Source organism: Durio zibethinus, chromosome 4, assembly GCF_047325235.1.
Source record: "Durio zibethinus cultivar Kanyao isolate XHJ-2024 chromosome 4, ASM4732523v1, whole genome shotgun sequence".
Lineage (NCBI taxonomy): Eukaryota > Viridiplantae > Streptophyta > Magnoliopsida > Malvales > Malvaceae > Durio > Durio zibethinus.
The window spans coordinates 9,598,836-9,617,692 of NC_143165.1; the positions used below are offsets into that span (position 1 = coordinate 9,598,836).

Below are 18,857 nucleotides of genomic sequence, written 5' to 3' on the forward strand. Positions count from 1 at the left end.
TCAACCAAGTGGCACGTCAGTCTCACGGCTGGTCCATCGACACGTGTCAGCAAAATGCTAGTTAGAAATTCGAACGCTTCCGGTTGGAGTTGCCCGGTTTTTTTTAATTGTTGCTACTGAATATTAATTTATTATGTTTGTGGTTTTTGAAAAGTATTGAAAAAAACTATTTTTATTTATATAAAATTAAAATTTGATCACTCACTATAGATGTTTTAAATAAATATTTGTTCTAAAAGAGATGAGAAAATCACAAAAGAAAAAAAATATTTTTTAAAAATAAATAAATAACATAAATATTTTTTTTAAATTTATTTTATTGTTTTAATTTTTTTTGAGTTTTAAGTAAATTTTTTACAATTTTAAAAAAATAATATTAAAATATAAGATGGCGTTTTGTTTTCTGAAAGAGATGTGAGAAATTTCATTTATTTTTTTAAATTATTAAAAAAAGTTTGTAACTTTTGGCCAGGTTAATCGGATCCAAACTATAATCTGTCGAATCAAAGCAAAAACATGAGGCATTGAACCTCTCTCTCTCTCTCTCTCTCTCCCCTTAACTCTCTTGTGTGTTGTCTCTCTCAAAAAAACTGTTTTTGAGGCTCAAGCCTTCCCATTCCCTTTGCTGTCTCCGTCTCCAAGCTTGCGCTCCAAGCATATATCTTCCCCAAGTAATTTTTCTTTGACTTTTCGTACTTTGACTACCAACGACTCCTTTGAGTCTTTTTTTTGTTTTAATATAAACACAATAACAGAAGCTTTCAAACACTTAACGAAACAAAATCTTCTCCATCACTCAAAAGTTTCTTCTTCAGTAAAGACTCCAAAAGAATGAAACTTTTTGGTTCAGAATCATGTTTACTAATTAGTTCAGCTACTAGTTTTGATTTTCTTCTAAAACCCATTTTTCTTCATGGGTTTTCTGCATCATTACACGTAGTTTTGTTGCTTTTCTTGTTGGTCATATGGGTGGTGAACAGAGTTAAAGAAGCTGGTGGGGAAGGTTCAAAGGAGAGGTTAAGGCAAAGGAAGGTTTCATGGTATAAGCAAACTTTAGCTTGTTGTTTTGTTGTTTCAGCTTTTAATATTGTCTTGTGTTTGCTAAGTTATTTTTATTGGTATAGAAATGGTTGGTCTGAGGATAAGTTAGTAACTCTTTCCGATTATGTGGTCAAAACACTTGCTTGGGGTGCAACATGTGTTTATTTGCATTGTCAATTCTCCAACACCGGTGAACACAAAAGGTTCCCGTTTCTGTTGAGAATTTGGTGGGGTTTTTATTTTTCAATTTCATGTTATGGTCTTGTTACGGACATTGTTCTTTACAAAAGACATGTTTCTTTTCCAAGCCAGTATTTAGTATCCGATGTTTTTTCTGTTATTACTGGTTTGTTCCTTTCTATTGTGGGGTTTTTTGGAAGAAATGAGAGCGAAGATACCCGCCTTGAGGAGCCATTTTTAAATGGAGATTCTAGTGTTGGTAATGGTGCAGAGTTGAGTGAGAAAAAAGGGGGTGATACTGTAACCCCATATTCAAATGCTGGTATTTTCAGCATTCTTACATTTTCTTGGATGGGGCCTCTTATTGCTGCCGGCAATAAGAAAACTTTAGACCTTGAGGATGTTCCTCAGCTAGATAGCGATGATAGTGTCCTTGGGGCTTTTCCAAAGTTTGGAAACAGGCTTGAGTCAGCTGACAGTGAGGGGAGTGGAGTTACCACGCTTAAGCTGGTGAAGGCACTGTTCTTATCAGCTTGGAAAGATATTCTTTGGACAGCTTTGTTTGTGCTTATTTACACTGTGGCTTCATATGTTGGTCCATATCTCATTGACACTTTTGTTCAGTACCTCAACGGGCAACGGGAATTTAAAAATGAGGGGTATCTTCTGGTTACTGCTTTCTTTGTTGCAGAGCTAGTAGAGTGTCTATCGCGGAGGCGCTGGTTTTTTAAGTTGCAGCAAGTTGGACTTAGGCAGAGAGCATTATTGGTAGCAATGATTTACAACAAGGGTTTAACCCTTTCGTGCCAATCAAAGCAGAGCCACACCAGTGGAGAGATCATCAATTTCATGACTGTTGATGCAGAAAGGGTGGGTGACTTTAGTTGGTACATGCATGATCCATGGATGGTAGTTTTGCAAGTTGCTTTGGCCTTGTTGATCTTGTATAAAACCCTTGGGCTAGCATCCATTGCTGCTTTTGTTGCAACGGTACTTGTTATGTTGGCAAATATTCCTTTAGGGAAAATGCTAGAGAAGTGTCAGGACAAGTTGATGGAATCAAAAGATAGAAGGATGAAGGCAACATCTGAAATTTTGAGGAATATGAGAATTCTCAAGCTTCAGGGGTGGGAAATGAAGTTTCTATCAAAGATTATCGGGCTCAGGAATGTCGAGGAAGGATGGTTAAAAAGATTCGTTTATACAAATGCCATGACTAGTTTTCTTTTCTGGGTTGCACCCTCGTTTGTGTCTGTAGCCACTTTTGGTGCTTGTATGCTTTTAGGAGTCCCACTTGAGTCAGGGAAGATCCTATCTGCACTTGCAACATTCAGGATTCTTCAAGAGCCAATCTACAATCTTCCTGACACAATTTCAATGATAGCTCAGACAAAGGTGTCTCTTGATAGAATTGCTTCCTTCCTTCGGCTTGATGACTTGCAGCCTGATGTTATAGAGAGGCTTCCAAGAGGTAGTTCTGATACAGCCATTGAGATTGCTGATGGGAATTTCTCTTGGGATTTGTCTTCTCCCACTACAATACTAAAAGATATAAATTTGAAAGTTTCCCATGGTATGAGTGTTGCTGTTTGTGGTACGGTTGGCTCCGGCAAGTCAAGTTTACTTTCTTGTATTTTGGGGGAATTACCCAAGATATCGGGAACTCTTAAGTTGTGTGGTACAAAGGCCTATGTTGCTCAGTCACCTTGGATACAGAGTGGCAAGATTGAAGATAACATATTGTTTGGTAGGGAAATGGATAGAGAGAGGTATGATACAGTGCTTGAAGCTTGTACCCTCAAGAAGGATCTTGAAATTCTCTCTTTTGGTGATCAGACTGTTATAGGTGAGAGGGGAATCAATTTGAGTGGTGGACAGAAGCAAAGAATACAGATTGCACGCGCTCTGTACCAGGATGCAGATATCTATCTGTTTGATGATCCTTTCAGCGCGGTGGATGCTCATACAGGATCTCACTTATTCAAGGTAATATCTTAGCTTCCTCTGATTCTAATTTTAAGAATTTCTTTTTTTTAGTTTATCCATAAAGCTATTTTGCACTATGTGCGGTGATTACTTGAAGTAATTATATTTGTTTTATTTTTCAGCTTTATTTTGAGCTTTGTCTTTTTATATTTGAGTTTTCTCCTTCATTTGGTACTTTACCTGAGTAACTTGTTTAATCTTTGAACAACAGGAGGTTTTACTAGGCATTTTGAGTTCAAAAACAGTAATTTATGTCACTCATCAAGTTGAGTTTTTGCCAGCTGCTGATCTAATCTTGGTGAGCTATTTACAGTTTCATTGATTTTTATCCTTTGTCTTGGATTCATGAAATAATGTAATTACTAGATTCAACTTCTAAATTTTTGTTAGGTCATGAAAGATGGGAGGATTGCACAAGCTGGAAAGTATAATGATATTCTCAATTCAGGGACTGACTTTATGGAACTTGTGGGTGCACATAAGAAAGCTTTGTCAACCCTTGATACTGTTGAGGCAGGACCTGTTTCTGAAAACAGTATGAGTGAAGGAGATGGTGCTATGGAAATTGCTAAGCAGAAAGTACAGAACAAAGAAAACCAAAGTAATGAGAGTGGTAAAGTAGAGGATGTTGGGCCAAAAGGACAGCTTGTTCAAGAAGAAGAGCGAGAAAAGGGAAAAGTTGGGTTTTCAGTGTACTGGAAATATATCACAACAGCATATGGAGGAGCTCTTGTGCCATTAATATTGCTGGCGCAGATTCTCTTTCAGATTTTTCAAATCGGTAGCAATTATTGGATGGCCTGGGCATCTCCAGTGTCAGCATATGTCAAGCCACCAGTTGGGAGCTTTACACTAATAATTGTCTATTTAGCTTTGGCCATTGCAAGTGCCTTTTCTGTCTTTGCCAGAGCCATGCTTCTTAATACAGCTGGATACAAAACAGCCACTCTTCTCTTTAAAAAGATGCACTTATGTGTTTTCCGTGCTCCTATGTCATTCTTTGATTCCACACCAAGTGGAAGAATTCTCAACAGAGTAAGTTTCTGTGTTTTCCTGTGTGGATTTGAGCGATTCCATTGATCTTAACTTTTTGACATTTACCTTTGTTTTTGAAGAATTCTAAATTTTTTCCTGCCTCTTATAGGCTTCTACAGATCAAAGTGCAGTGGATATGAACATTCCATATCAAGTTGGGGCATTCGCCTTTTCAGTTATCCAGCTACTTGGAATCATTGCAGTCATGTCTCAGGTTGCTTGGCAGATCTTTATCATTTTTATCCCTGTGGTTGCTACCTGCATTTGGTACCAGGTAACCCTTGTCACCTCATCTGCCGTGTTGTCTGTCAATAATGCATAATCATAAACTTGCAACCATCCAGCACTATATTGAAAATCTTAAAAGTTTCTGGGTTAGAGAACACATTCAGTATTGCATGATACTTGAACATAGGAATTCTGATAAATGTGTAATCTCGCAGCAATATTACATATCTTCTGCACGAGAACTTACACGGCTGGTTGGAGTATGCAAAGCTCCAGTAATACAGCATTTTGCTGAAACAATTTTAGGAGCAACAACTATCAGGAGCTTTGATCAAGAATCAAGATTCCAAGAGACAAACATGAAACTGACCGACTCATATTCTCGTCCAAAATTTCATGTTGCTGGTGCAATGGAATGGCTGTGCTTCCGCCTGGACTTGTTGTCCTCTATTACTTTTGCCTTCTCTTTGTTCTTTTTGATCTCTATACCAGAGGGAGTTATTGATCCAGGTACGTGATTGCAGATTGGCATTATTGACTATAATGGATAACAAATGTTCGAGTGGAATGACATAATATATATTTTTTTGGTTTAGCCGTTGCGGGGTTAGCTGTGACGTATGGACTCAATCTAAATATATTGCAAGCTTCGGTAGTATGGAATATTTGCAATATGGAGAGTAAAATTATTTCTGTTGAGAGAATACTTCAGTACAGTGGTATAACTAGTGAGCCTGCCCTTGTCATAGAAACTAATCGCCCAGACCATTCTTGGCCATCTCATGGAGAAGTTCATATTCTTGATCTGCAGGTAATGCAGTTATATGGTGTTATTTTGGCCAATATATATGGTGTTTATGACTGGTTTTAATGTATTGTTTTCAAAATAAATGATGGCCAATGTAGGTGCGGTATGCCCCTCACTTGCCACTTGTCTTGCGAGGTCTGACTTGCACATTTCCTGGAGGGTTGAAATCTGGCATTGTAGGGAGAACAGGCAGTGGTAAATCAACTCTCATACAAACGCTTTTCCGGATTGTCGAACCTGCAGCAGGCCAGATTATAATTGATGATGTCAATATCTCATCAATTGGGCTGCATGATTTACGGTCAAGACTCAGCATCATTCCTCAGGATCCTACCATGTTTGAAGGGAATATAAGAAGCAATTTGGACCCCCTTGAAGAGTACACAGATGAACAGATTTGGGAGGTTGGTTCACTTCATTTTTATTGGGAGAGAAAAGAATTTTTAGAAGAATTTTTAGCCCGTACCATTTCTTTTCTAGTAAAATGCAAGCTTTTGTGATTGGTATTTGAAGTCTGATGTCTTTTAATTTACATTTTAATTTTTTAAGGCATTGGATAAGTGCCAACTTGGGGATGAAGTTAGAAAGAAGGAAGGCAGGCTAGAGTCTTCAGGTCTGATCTTCTATCATCTAACATTCAAGTAGCTTTTTTTTATTCTTTTTCTTTTGAATGTCATACAAATCATTAAAAATCTACTAAATTCAATTTTTGGAAGAAATTTTTATAGTATAATGACACTGCTTTTGCAGTTAGTGAAAATGGAGAGAATTGGAGCATGGGTCAGAGGCAGCTGGTCTGTCTTGGGCGTGTGCTACTCAAGAAAAGTAAGATCTTAGTGCTTGATGAAGCTACTGCATCGGTTGATACAGCTACTGATAATCTGATACAAACAACCCTAAGGGAGCACTTCTCTGACTGTACGGTCATAACAATTGCACACCGGATAACTTCTGTTCTTGATAGTGACATGGTTCTGCTTCTAAGTAATGGTTAGTATGGTTGTGTAATTTATGGTTTGAGTGTAGGATTCTTTGAAGTTCATTTCATTTAACACTTTTGAACTGTTGCAGGACTTATTCAGGAATATGATTCTCCCTCTAGGTTGCTGGAAAACAAGTCTTCAGCATTTGCACAGCTTGTAGCTGAGTACACCGTGAGATCAAATTCGAGTTTGGAGAAATTTGACTGAATTAGATGATGGCGAAAATTAAGTATAACATCTTTTATTAAAAAAGAAAAAAGTGTTACTCATTAGGCATGTAATACTGTATGTGTTGTAGAACTCAAGCCTAGCTGTTTTCTGGCTTCAATAAACAGCAGTAATATGTTTTTGTTCAAGGTTATCAGTTCCATACCATTAGCAATTTTGCATCCTATGAATCTTTGTTGGTGTCCAAATATAGATGAAATCATGGATTTTCTTTTCCAGGATCACTTGAAACAATCTGAAAGAAAAATCTTTGAAGGCAAATCCATTTGTAGTTTGGATGTAGCTAGTTAAACTCCAAGGCCAGTTCCATGTTCAATTAACTGGTGAATTTTTCCAGGTACTTCATCACCAAAGTCCGACATTCCTTGATCTTTCAGTCTATTATTTTGTTATTCAGTCTGATAAAATGTATCAAACCTTTAGATTTGTTTTCAATATTTCAGTCTGTCATCAACTAACTGTAACTTGTAAGAATTGAAGAGATTTAAAATGTCATTTTCTGTTTGGGGGGGGGGGGGGGGGTTCAAGGTTTTTGGCTGAATGACTCATTGCTTGTAACTTGAATATTTTATAATGGTTACCTTGTGACCTTTGCTCTCAGTTTGTATACATCTGCAAGTTATAAATTGGAATTTGGAAATGTTTAGCATTATTGAGAGAAAAGAAGCATCAAATCTTTGATTTAAACTGATTTTCAAGCTGTCTAGAGTCAAAAATTGTAAACATAATAGAGTATTCAGTCTTTCATTGGATAATATATAGTTTTATTAACATAATGCTGCAAAGAGTCATCTGTTCTAATCTTTTTATTTTTTATTTTTGTGACACCATTGATTTAATTCTAGTTAGTTCGGAATAACCTGATACATATGTATTAGTAGCTTTCACAAGTGAAAATCTTGGTGTAAAACTTGCTGCATTCATTGGTATCGCCACATATTCAGAATCACAATTTGTATATTGATTCTTAAGGAAAGATGGGCTGGTTATCATGGTTCTATGGATCCATCTGCCTCCACTTATTGCTATTGCAGTCTCAACTCATTTTTTCCTTGTCTCTCTCCTCAACAAGTTCACATTTGTGCTTTTGCTGACCAGAGTTCAGCATTGCTGCAGTTCAAGCAACTGTTTTCCTTTGAGAAACTTGCTTCTTCCTGCCCATCTAAAATTGATGTCCGGAATGAGACTGTTGACTGCTGCTCATGGGATGGGGTTACCTGTGATAAGTTGGCAGGTTATGTGATTGGCCTTGACCTTAGTTTGTAACCATACCTCACAACAGTAGTCTTTTCCTTAATCATTTGTGAAAGCCCAATCTAAGCATAGCAACGACTTCAATTCCTCTTAAATTTCTTCTGATTATGTCCAATTTGCTAGTTTGGAGCAACTTAACCTGTCTTTTGCCTGCTTTTCTGATCAAATACCACCCGAATTCTCCTCCATGTCTAAACCGCTTTTCCTTGATCTCTCTTTCAATTTTGAGCTAACCATTGAAACTCCTGTTATGGAAAGCATCACACGAAATTTTACCAAGTTGGAAGAGCATAATCTTGACAACATAGATACCATTCACTAACCCACGTTACTTGAAGAACCTATCTTCTTCTTTGACATCATTGTGTCTTGTCAACTGTGGCCTGGAAGGGAACCTCATGGTAGATCTGAGAATTTAAAATGCAATAAAAAAAATACCAAAATAACACAAATTAAAATTTTAGAAAAATTATTTATATGGGTTTAACAACAATAGAAAAATATATATTTCATATTTTTTGTGTTGATACGAATTATAAAATATAATTTTTATGTAAAATACGATTAATATACATGAATTGCTAATGTTTTTCCGAAGCGAATACATCAGACGTATACGTTACTTGTTGCTTTAAACTCACATTTGCTTTTCCACAGCTCAACCGGAGCAGCCCCCTTAGGATTTTGGATTTTTCAACAAGTTTGATAGGAGAACTACCTGCTTCAATTGGCTATTTAAAGTCCTCACAGAGATTGAATCCGTAATTTTGTCAACCAAACACATCTTTCAGCTTTGGACTCATCGAGGAATAAATTATCTGGTCCAATTCCTTTTAAGTGTAGCTGGACTTCAAAGCTTATTATATCTCTACTTTGCATGATAATTCATCAAAAGGAACAATACCATCTTGGACATTTAGTTATCCATTGTCGACAGGCTTGGACCTTAGTAATAACCAACAAACAGGCCTCATTAATGAGTTTCAGTATAATTCACTGAGGACCACTGATTTGAGCAGCAACAGGCTCTCTGGCTGCATCCCAAGTTCAGCAATAGGCTTGATTTTCTGGAACATTGATTCATTATTCTATGATTATAAGGATTTTAAAAAGAATTAACTGAAAATGACACCCATTTAATTTTAAGCAAAACATTTTTCCATAATCTTGTGGAAAATATGTTTCTTTTTGTTGGGCTAAAAGCCTCCAATCCAATCACACCAGCGGAAGCGAAATCAAACAATAAATCAAACACACAAAAGATAACAATTTAACGTGGTTCGATCCAACTGACCTACATCCACGGATGAGAAACGAGATCCACTAGTTGTAGAGAATTACAAACATACATCAAATCATCAACCTCACTCAACAATCAATACTCATAAGACACTCTCAATCTCCTCTAGTCTTATAGAGTATTGTCAACCCAAACAAACACAAACCCAAACCCTTGTGCACTCTTTCAACATAACCAAACACATACCCATATGTTCCCATACATCATACTTATGTGGACCCTCTCAATCTCTTCTAGTCCACTCACAAACAAACATACACACCCATAAGACGTAGAGCCCCAATACTCCTATGGGGTGTCTATCCCACAAAATCCTACAACTCTCTTACATCTTTTTCTCATACCTAACCTTGTAAAGACTTCACCTATTTATAACCATACAAACTTGCCTATTAAGAATCCCTTTCCTCTTAGAATTCTTCTCCTATAAGTCAAACTTGCCTATTAAGAATCCCTTTCTTTTTAGAATTCTTCTCTTGCAAGTCAAACTTACCTATTAAGAATCCTCTTTCTCTTAGAATTCTTCTTTTACAAGTCTTCTTGTCCATCAAGCAATATCTAACAAATCTCAAACAAATCTCTTATGAGATTTGAGTCAATATTCCCAACAATCTCCACCTTGACTCAAATTCTATCAATAATCTATCTTCATGCTAGACATGTTTGGCTCCACCTGTAATGGAAGTCTCATAATCATCTTCTCTTTATTTATAACCATACAAACTTACCCATTAAGAATCCCTTTCCTCTTAGAATTCTTCTCCTGTAAGTCAAACTTACCTATTAAGAATCCCTTTCCTTTTAAAATTCTTCTCTTGCAAGTCAAACTCACCTATTAAGAATCCTCTTTCTCTTAGAATTCTTCTTTTACAAGTCTTCTTGTCCATCAAGCAATATCTAACAAATCTCAAACAAATCTCAAACAAATCTCTTATGAGATTTGAGTCAATATTCCCAACAATCTCCACCTTGACTCAAATTCCATCAATAATCTATTTTCATGCTAGACATGTTTGGCTCCACCTGTAATGGAAGTCTCATAATCATCTTCTCTTTATTTATAACCATACAAACTTACCCATTAAGAATCCCTTTCCTCTTAGAATTCTTCTCTTGTAAGTCAAACTTGCCTATTAAGAATCCATTTCCTTTTAGAATTCTTCTCTTGCAAGTCAAACTTACCTATTAAGATTCCTCTTTCTCTTAAAATTCTTCTTTTACAAGTCTTCTTGTCCATCAAGCAATATCTAACAAATCTCAAACAAATATCTTATGAGATTTGAGTCAATATTCCCAACAATCTCCACCTTGACTCAAATTCCATCAATAATCTATCTTCATGCTAGACATGTTTGGCTCCACCTGTAATGGAAGTCTCATAATCATTTTCTCTTCTCTTGTGTCTTCACGCTTCATACAAACCAATCATCAATCTTCAAAACTTGAACTTGAACTCGAACTCTTTTCTTGAATCGAGCTCCTCTGGACTTGCTTCTTCTCATGTCTCAAACCATGCACTTCCCACATCTGAAACCTTTAGCTCTTCTCACATCTCAAACTTTTAGCTCTTCCATATCTCGAACCTTTGACTCTTTTCACATGTTGACTCTTCAACTCTTGTCACGTTTCGAACCTTCAGCTCTAATACCACTTGTTGGGGAACACCACAGCTCTGATACCATTTGTTAGGGATCACCACAGCTTTGATACCATTTGTTGGGCTAAAAGCCTCCAATCCAATTACACCAGTGGAAACGAAATCAAACAATAAATCAAACACACAAGAGACAACAATTTAACATGGTTCGGTCCAACTGACCTACATCCACGGATGAGAAACAAGATCCACTAGTTGTAGAGAATTACAAACATACATCAAATCATCAACCTCACTCAACAATCAATACTCATAAGATACTCTCAATCTCCTCTAGTCTTATAGAGTATTGTCAACCCAAACAAACACAAACCCAAACCCTTGTGCACTCTTTCAACATAACCAAACACATACCCATATGTTCCCATACATCATACTTATGTGGACCCTCTCAATCTCTTCTAGTCCACTCACAAACAAACATACACACCCATAAGACGTAGAGCCCCAATACTCCTATGGGGTGTCTATCCCACAAAATCCTACAACTCTCTTACATCTTTTTCTCATACCTAACCTTGTAGAGACTTCACCTATTTATAACCATACAAACTTGCCTATTAAGAATCCCTTTCCTCTTAGAATTCTTCTCCTGTAAGTCAAACTTGCCTATTAAGAATCCCTTTCCTTTTAGAATTCTTCTCTTGCAAGTCAAACTTATCTATTAAAAATCCTCTTTCTCTTAAAATTCTTCTTTTGCAAGTCTTCTTGTCCATCAAGCAATATCTAACAAATCTCAAACAAATCTCTTATGGGATTTGAGTCAATATTCTCAACACTTTTCAATATGCTTCTGTATTTACAAGTTTACTTGGTAAGATATTGCAGAGAAGTTTCCGATGCTCAGTGCAACTATATTGACTTGCATTATTGGATGAAATGCTCATTTTTTTTTTTTGTTGGATCCCACCTCTTTGTTGCCTTCAGGTAATAGGTGAATGATTGATAATGGTGGGGAGCAACACTCATTAAATTAAAGATGGAAAGCTCATCTTGTCCATACGAGGACAATACCAGCAAACAAGACTTTATATATAATACTAATTATATGATTTTCGTGATTCTATACAGGTTAAAATATTGCATAATTTTTCACAATAGTATTGGTTGTAATGAAAAAACAAAATTAAAAGCAATTTTAAAGGAACATTTGTTACTGAAAAATGATGAATTAAATTCAACGGATATAACATATCATATAAGAAAATTAAATAAGAAAATTTCATGCATTAGAGTATTTAGCTCAATAAGAGTAGGGTTTGGGTTCAAAACTCTTTTCCTGAATCAACAAATATCTATATTTGAAGCGTTGTTTACTTTGAAACTTTAAACTTTTCTCATTCCTTACTACTGATCACCTATAGTTTTTTCACGTGATGTATGCTTAAGCACTAAATCTTTTTTTTTTTTTCTAGTCTTTTGGATTGAGATATTTGTCTCTTATTAAAAGAGAAAAATAAGAATATAGACTGCTAATTTCAGTAAAAGCAACAATTCCCACAATGTTTATTACAATTGTTTACATAATCAATGTAAGACACGCTTATACTTTAAGAAGTGAAATGTTACATCATCAGGCAACATAAAAGCAATGATGATATTATGCCTATACTTTGCTGTTTTTTATTAGCTTTGATCGGCAATAATGATGGGATCAAATATCCAAAATTTTCTTTTTGCTTTTAGATTAACTTTAATTGGATCGAATGAAAAATGTCCAATTTTTCATCTTTGCTTTTGCTTTTGCTGTTGCTATTGCAAGGAAGCAAGACCAAGTTCCGATTAAGCATTCTTAATTCTGATTGGCAGCAAAGAATCGATGTGCTTTAAGGACTATGTGTTGCTTTTAGGTGATAGGTGAATGTTTGATAATAGGTAATAGGTGAATGATTGATAATGGTTGGGAGCGATACCCAGTCAAGTCAATATGGAAAGCTCATCTTGTTCATTTGCAAGCCTGTTTTTTCCAACAAATGTCCCTGTCACTTGCACGTTGGCTTCCCTGTGGAGGATAAAGCAGGTAGCTGGAAAAGAGTTGGAGATATTCCATTGAGGTCTGAAAACAAACAAAACAAAGAATTTCGTTGTAATTATAGAGATATGCAAGTTGTAATTGAATAATAGTTTTTCTATAATAAAAATTAAATAGTTGTCTTGAATTCACTAATATGAAGTTGGGGTTATGCAATTGTTGAAATCCATGTTCATATTTGCTTTTAGTTAGCTTAACTGACGGTGCAAAAAATAAAAAAGTTATTTTCAACATTCAGGTCATCTTTCTCATTTCATCTTTTCTGCAGTAAACGTAATCAATACTGTAAATTTCGTAATTTTTTGATGGAATATTTGTTAGGGAAAAATAATGAATTGAATTCAATGGATACAAAATATCATATGAGAAAGTTAAACAAGAAAATATCATGTACTTCAGTATTTAGCTTAATAAAAGTTGGGTTTGGATTCAAATCTCTTTCCCTGAATCAACAAATATCTATTTTTGAAGTGTTGTTTATTCTAAAACTTTGAACTTTTCTCATTCCCTACTGCTGATCACCTATAGCTTTTATGTGTGATGCATGCTTAGGCATTAAATCTTTTTGTTCTAGTATTTTAAATTGAGATAATTTTTCTCTTGTTAAACGAGAAAAATAGGAACATAGACCAATGATTTCTCCAAAAGCAGCAATTCTCACGATATTTATCACAATCGTCTATATCATTAATGTGAGACATGCTTATACTTTAAGAAGTGGAATGTTACATCATCAATGGGCAGAGTAAATGCATTGATGATGTTATCCCTATACTTTGCTATATATGATTAGCTTTGATCGACAATGATAATGGGATCAAATGTCAAAAATTTTCTTTTTGCTTTTAGATTAACTTTAATAGGATCCAATGAAAAATGTCCATATTTTCACCTTTGCTTTTGCTAGTGCTATTGCTAGGAAGCAAGACCAAGTTCCACGCAAGCATCCTTAATTAATTCTGATTTGCAGCAAAGAATCAATCGTGCTTTAGGGAATATGCATTGTTGTTTCCACATCCATATGAAGAAACGAAGAAACCACTAATTTTCTTACGAGTAAACAAAATGCCCAATGTGCTTTAAGGATATGCCTTGCTTTTTCCACATCCTGATGAAGAAACGAAGAAACCACTAACATTCCTACTTTGAGTAAACAAAGTGCTCTATTTGTGGTTCAAAAGTTTCTTCAACAAAGACGGGAATGCTTAGCAGATCCACCTTTCCTAAGCCATGCTAATCACATTTTTAACTTTGTTTGTCAACAATATTCGTCAAGCCAAGTAACAGAAATTTTGATAAGGATTAAATTGAATGTTTTACATTCATTGATGCACACTGATAGACTACATAGTCCCAGAAATTCCCCAAAAAGCAATAATTCCTAATAAGTTTCAGAATCATTTACAGCATTAATCAACTTGAGACAACTATATAATTCAACAAGTGGAATCAGCAATACACGATTCCAATGGTAAGAAAAACTTTAAGCTACAAAAAATGTTGCAAATCAGATTGGGTGAACCAATCTCTCTTGAGGTCGAATTCATTGATGTGAAGTTGGGGTTGGGGTGCTGCAATTGGTGGATCCCATCTCCCTATTTGCCTTTAGGTAGCTTAATTGACGGTGCAAAAATGTTAGTTGCTGGTGTTGTTGCTTATCTCATCTTTTTCTCCAATAGCCGTAGTCAATACTGCAATTTCTACATTTTGTGTGTAATTCTGCAATGTTTTAGTGAGTGCACGAGTGGAGTCAAGTCCAAGCTAAGGTAATAAATTTCAAGTCATTTTTTTTGTTTATTTATCCAAATCGTAGTAAACACTTCAAGAAGTGGAATCAACAAATGCTATAGTGATTGAGAAAACTAATTAGTCTTAAATCAATGCGCTGATGTGAATAAAGTTGGGCTTCTGCAATCAGTGGCTCCCATGTTCCCATTTGCTTTTAGGTAGCTTAATTGATGATTCAAAGAAGCTAGCTCCAGCATTCAAGTCTTCTTGGTTAATATAGAGATAATTATGTTACCAACTCAGAATTTTCTATGCGATGGAGTTTTTTTTCCTTATTCTGTTCTAAATTTAAACTTGTGATAAAAAAATGCAGCTTCCATTTAGTTTAAATGGAAATAATTGAAATGACACCAATTTAATTTCAAGCAAAACATTTTCCATAATCATGTGGAAAATATAGTTTTTCTGCAGTATGCTTCTGTATTTACAAATGTCCAATGATGATAGAATTGATAAATGTCCAAATTTTCAAACTTTTGTCTTTGCTTTTAGATTTGGTAGATTGACAATGCTATTCAATTCACATTGACAAGTCTTCCTTTCTAAGTCGTCGATTTCTAATCTTTCCAACAATGGACGTAGCTCTCATTCTGCAAATTGGCTTCCCAGGAGAGGATAAAGCAATACTCTCTATATTTTGGTTCTCCAGTGCAGTCTATATAAACTCATTCAAAACAATCATATCTCATACCATTAATCTTCAATTTCTTTTCCTTAAAAAAGATGTGGTGCTCACTCCGAGCCTATCAATTCCTCTACCTCGTCTTGTTCTTCCTGTATTTTCAAGCTAATCTATCATCCTATTCTCTTTCTTCTCCAACAACTCAACTTTGCTCTCACGATGAAGCTATTGCACTAATCCAATTCAAGAACTCTGTTTCAGTTAATCAGCTTACTCTTATTCTTCCTATCCTAAGACAGATTCATGAAAGGAAGGTACGGATGCTGCTCATGGGATGGGGTGACTTGCGATAATATAAAAGGTCAAGTGATTGGCCTTGATTTGAGTTGCAGTGGGCTATATGGCACCATCCCTTCCAATAGTACTCTCTTCCATCTTCCACACCTTCAGAAGCTCAACCTTGCCTTCAACGATTTTAACTCTTCCGAGATGTCATCTAAGTTTGGTGGGTTTGCAAGTCTAGTGTATCTCAACCTCTCTAGATCAAACTTTGCAGGACAAGTCCCATCCCAAGTCTCCCACTGGTCAAAATTGGTTTCACTTGATCTCTCTGGGAATTATCAGCAAACACTTCAGCAACATGCTTTGGAGGACTTGTTCACAACCTAACAGAGGTGAGAGATCTTTTTCTTGATGAAACCAACATGTCTTCTATTAATCCTTATGTCTTGAGGAATCTATCCTCATCTTTAAGGTCTCTTAGTCTCAATTATTGTGGTTTGCTAGGAAAATTCCCAGACAACATTTTCCACCTGCCAAACCTCAAGTTGCTCAATTTAGGATACATAAAAAACATCAGTCTCAATTTTTCACAGTTCAATCGGAGGGCCATCTCAAACTTTTGGATCTATCATTTATGTCCTTCTCTAGAGAATAGTTTGAATCGATTGGCAATTTAGTATCTTTGGAGCATTTGGATGTATCAAACGCATTTTTCTCAGGAGGTGTATTGCCCAATTCAATCGAGAACCTTATTTCCTTGAAGTATTTGAGTCTCTTAAATTCCAACTAATCGGGATCAATTCCAAGATCATTGGGGAACCTTTCGCAACTCAGTTATTTGGGCTTGTCACATAACTCTTTTAGTGGATCAATTCCATCGTCACTCACAAGCCTAAAACAACTTGAATTTTTCTACATTTTTGGAAATATGCTAGAAGGTTCCATTCCAGATGAGGTAACTGCTTTTCCTAATCTAATCTTGCTACAATTGAGTTCAAATTTACTTAGTGGAACACTTCCATCATGGTTGTTCACCATTTCCTCCTTAAAGTACATACTTCTCTCTCATAACCAATTCAGTGGTCATATCAAAGAATTCCAATACAACTCTCTGGAAGTGATAATTTTAGATAATAATAAACTCCAAGGTCCTATTCCCTCTTCAATATCCTAACTCGTGAACCTTAATAATCTCTATTTATCATCAAACAATCTAAGTGGTATTGTAGAGTTTAGCATGTTCTCCAAACTCCAAAATCTTCAACTGCTTGATCTTTCTTCAAACCATCTTCAATATTTGTCTTTGCCTTCTTGCAATGTCAGCGAATTCCCTCAATTCTTAAGAGGCTCAAAAAGTTTGCAATATTTAGACCTTTCCAATAATAGTTTGAGCGGAAATGTCTCCTTTCTAATTTGCAATATGACTTCTCTTCAATTTCTTGACTTGTCTCACAACAACTTGAGTGGAATCATTCCCCATTGTTTGGGAAATTTAAGCGACAGACTTTGGATGTTGAGTCTACAGATGAACAAATTTCATGGAATCATTCCTCCAACTTTGACAAGGGGATGTCGATTGAAGAATCTCAACTTAAATGGCAATCAATTAGAAGGGCCTTTAACACGATCCATCCTTAATTGTAGAGGTCTGGAAGTGCTAGATCTTGGTGACAACAAGATCAATGATACGTTTCCTCATTGGTTGGGAAGTCTTCCTGAGCTACAAGTTCTTGTATCGCGGTCAAATCAACTACAAGGTCCCATACAAGACACTAGTTCTAGTCTTTCTTTTTCCAAAATCAAAATTTTTGACATCTCAAGCAATTTTTTTTCTGGAACACTACCTGTGATATATATAAAAAATTTCCAAGCAATGACTAATCTCACAGAAAAAGAAAGTGTAGGGCAATACATGGGGGAGATTTTTGTTGATAATGATATATCCCCCAGCTATTCCATTGAAATTACAAACAAAGGAGTAGAGATGGAAGTGGTGAAAATTTTCATCAAGTTAGCGAGCATTGACCTTTCGAATAATAAGTTTCAAGGAGAGATTCCAAAGGTTATTGGAAAGCTTAACTCACTCAAAGGGCTTAACCTTTCTCACAATAATCTTAGTGGATGGATCCCCACTTCAATAGGGAATTTGATTAGTCTTGAATGGCTGGACCTCTCTTCAAACAAGTTGGTTGGGACGATTCCAGAGAGATTGCTAGATCTGACATCTCTTTCAGTTTTTAATGTTTCTGAAAATCATCTTCAAGGTCAGATTCCTCAGGGCAAACAATTTAACACTTTTGGAAATGATTCATATGAAGGAAACAAGGGATTATGTGGATTTCCAGTCTCTAAAGGTTGCAGCAACAGTAAGCCACCACCTTCAAACTTGCTAGAAGAAGATTGCTCAAACTCGAGCGTTGCTTTTGGTTGGAAAGTAGTGTTGACAGGTTATGGATGTGGAGTAGTCTTTGGATTGGTAATGGATATGTTGTATTTCAAACTGGTAAGCCAAAATGGATTGTGGCTTTGGTTGAAGACCGACATCATAAAAGGCAAAAAAGGTCAAAAATTAGCAATCGCAATGGTGGAGGAAGGACGTAGTCAGTGCAAAGGATGTTCAAGATTTGCTGTTACGTTTTTACATTTTATTTTAGTGCAGTCTATCAAATGTTTTGCCCATGGTGAAGGTTCCTCATGTATGTGTTTGCCTTTGTATTTAATAATGTGTGTAAGCATCTATTCTGAGCGTTTACATCTTGTATGATTGCAGTAATTTATGTTTTCTTCCATGATTTTAGTTTCAGCTTGTTTGTCTCAATAACCTTTTCTTCTACTCTCTAAAAAAATAGAAAATCTTAAATTGTAATAAAATATTTTACTTTCTTATGAGACTAGGGATGGGTTGGACAGAGCTGATTGTAAATTAAATTGTTCGGTTTTATTTTAACTTCCAAAAGGATGAAGCAATGAAATGGATTAATTTGGACACTTATGTTTTTGTGGTCAATTTCACCTACGTGGTTTATATATAACCTTCATACAATAAGACAATATAACAAAAGTTACCTCATTTATATATTTGAATTATAAAGTTATATATACTCATAAATTAGTATATCTTACTAATTTTGATTTTGGCAATTGGCCAAAAGCACAAGTTCCAAGGCAAGCATTCTTAATTCTGGTTAACAGCAAAAGATCGATTTTGCTTTACTGGCTTTTCCACATCTTGAATTCTAGAAATGTACATTGAAGAAATGAAGAAACCACTAACATTCTTACCTTGTGTAGCTTACTCAAACAAACAAGAAGGTGAAGTTTTTGTGGTTCACCAAAGAGTGGCATGATTATGAAACAATGATTCCCAACTTTGGCAAAGACATTAATATCAACATAAAAGCTAAAGATCAAAACAAGAGAATGAAATAGTAGT

At 35.7% G+C, this 18,857-nt stretch overlaps 2 protein-coding genes and 1 pseudogene across 4 annotated transcripts; all 3 read left to right on the forward strand.

The window, feature by feature from the left end:
- The first annotated feature begins 518 nt into the window (after positions 1–518).
- Positions 519–8,932, forward strand: LOC111288405 (ABC transporter C family member 3-like). 3 transcript variants are annotated; one of them, XR_016341507.1, is made up of 12 exons: positions 778–3,207; positions 3,419–3,505; positions 3,598–4,242; positions 4,352–4,516; positions 4,686–4,980; positions 5,067–5,281; positions 5,377–5,682; positions 5,828–5,891; positions 6,029–6,268; positions 6,350–6,490; positions 6,709–6,826; positions 8,401–8,932. XR_016341507.1 is itself a non-coding variant. In XM_022879287.2 (11 exons), exons 1-10 carry the CDS (start codon positions 832–834, stop codon positions 6,466–6,468), a joined length of 4,512 nt encoding a protein of 1,503 aa, XP_022735022.2. In that variant the 5' UTR covers positions 773–831; the 3' UTR covers positions 6,469–6,490; positions 6,709–7,129. The 3 variants fall into 3 exon arrangements, 2 of the variants coding, with proteins under 2 accessions (XP_022735021.2, XP_022735022.2); XM_022879287.2 differs by lacking the exon at positions 8,401–8,932 and having other exon boundaries at positions 773–3,207; positions 6,709–7,129; XM_022879286.2 differs by lacking the exons at positions 6,709–6,826; positions 8,401–8,932 and having other exon boundaries at positions 519–3,207; positions 6,350–6,617.
- Positions 8,933–12,596: 3,664 nt separating this feature from the next.
- Positions 12,597–16,448, forward strand: LOC149519103 (receptor-like protein Cf-9 homolog; annotated as a pseudogene).
- Positions 15,442–18,227, forward strand: LOC149519104 (receptor-like protein 9DC3). Its single transcript, XM_089759444.1, has one exon. The coding sequence runs from the start codon at positions 16,662–16,664 to the stop codon at positions 18,186–18,188; it is 1,527 nt and encodes a 508-aa protein (XP_089615570.1). The 5' UTR covers positions 15,442–16,661; the 3' UTR covers positions 18,189–18,227.
- The last annotated feature ends 630 nt before the right edge of the window (positions 18,228–18,857 follow it).

Coding starts and splice junctions, on each gene's coding strand:
- LOC111288405 (XM_022879286.2), top strand. CDS start 832: ATGAAACTTTTTGGTTCAGAATCATGTTTACTAATTAGTTCAGCTACT. Junction 4,243..4,351: donor GTGGAAGAATTCTCAACAGA/GTAAGTTTCTGT, acceptor TGCCTCTTATAG/GCTTCTACAGATCAAAGTGC. Junction 5,683..5,827: donor CAGATGAACAGATTTGGGAG/GTTGGTTCACTT, acceptor TAATTTTTTAAG/GCATTGGATAAGTGCCAACT.
- LOC149519104 (XM_089759444.1), top strand. CDS start 16,662: ATGTTCTCCAAACTCCAAAATCTTCAACTGCTTGATCTTTCTTCAAAC.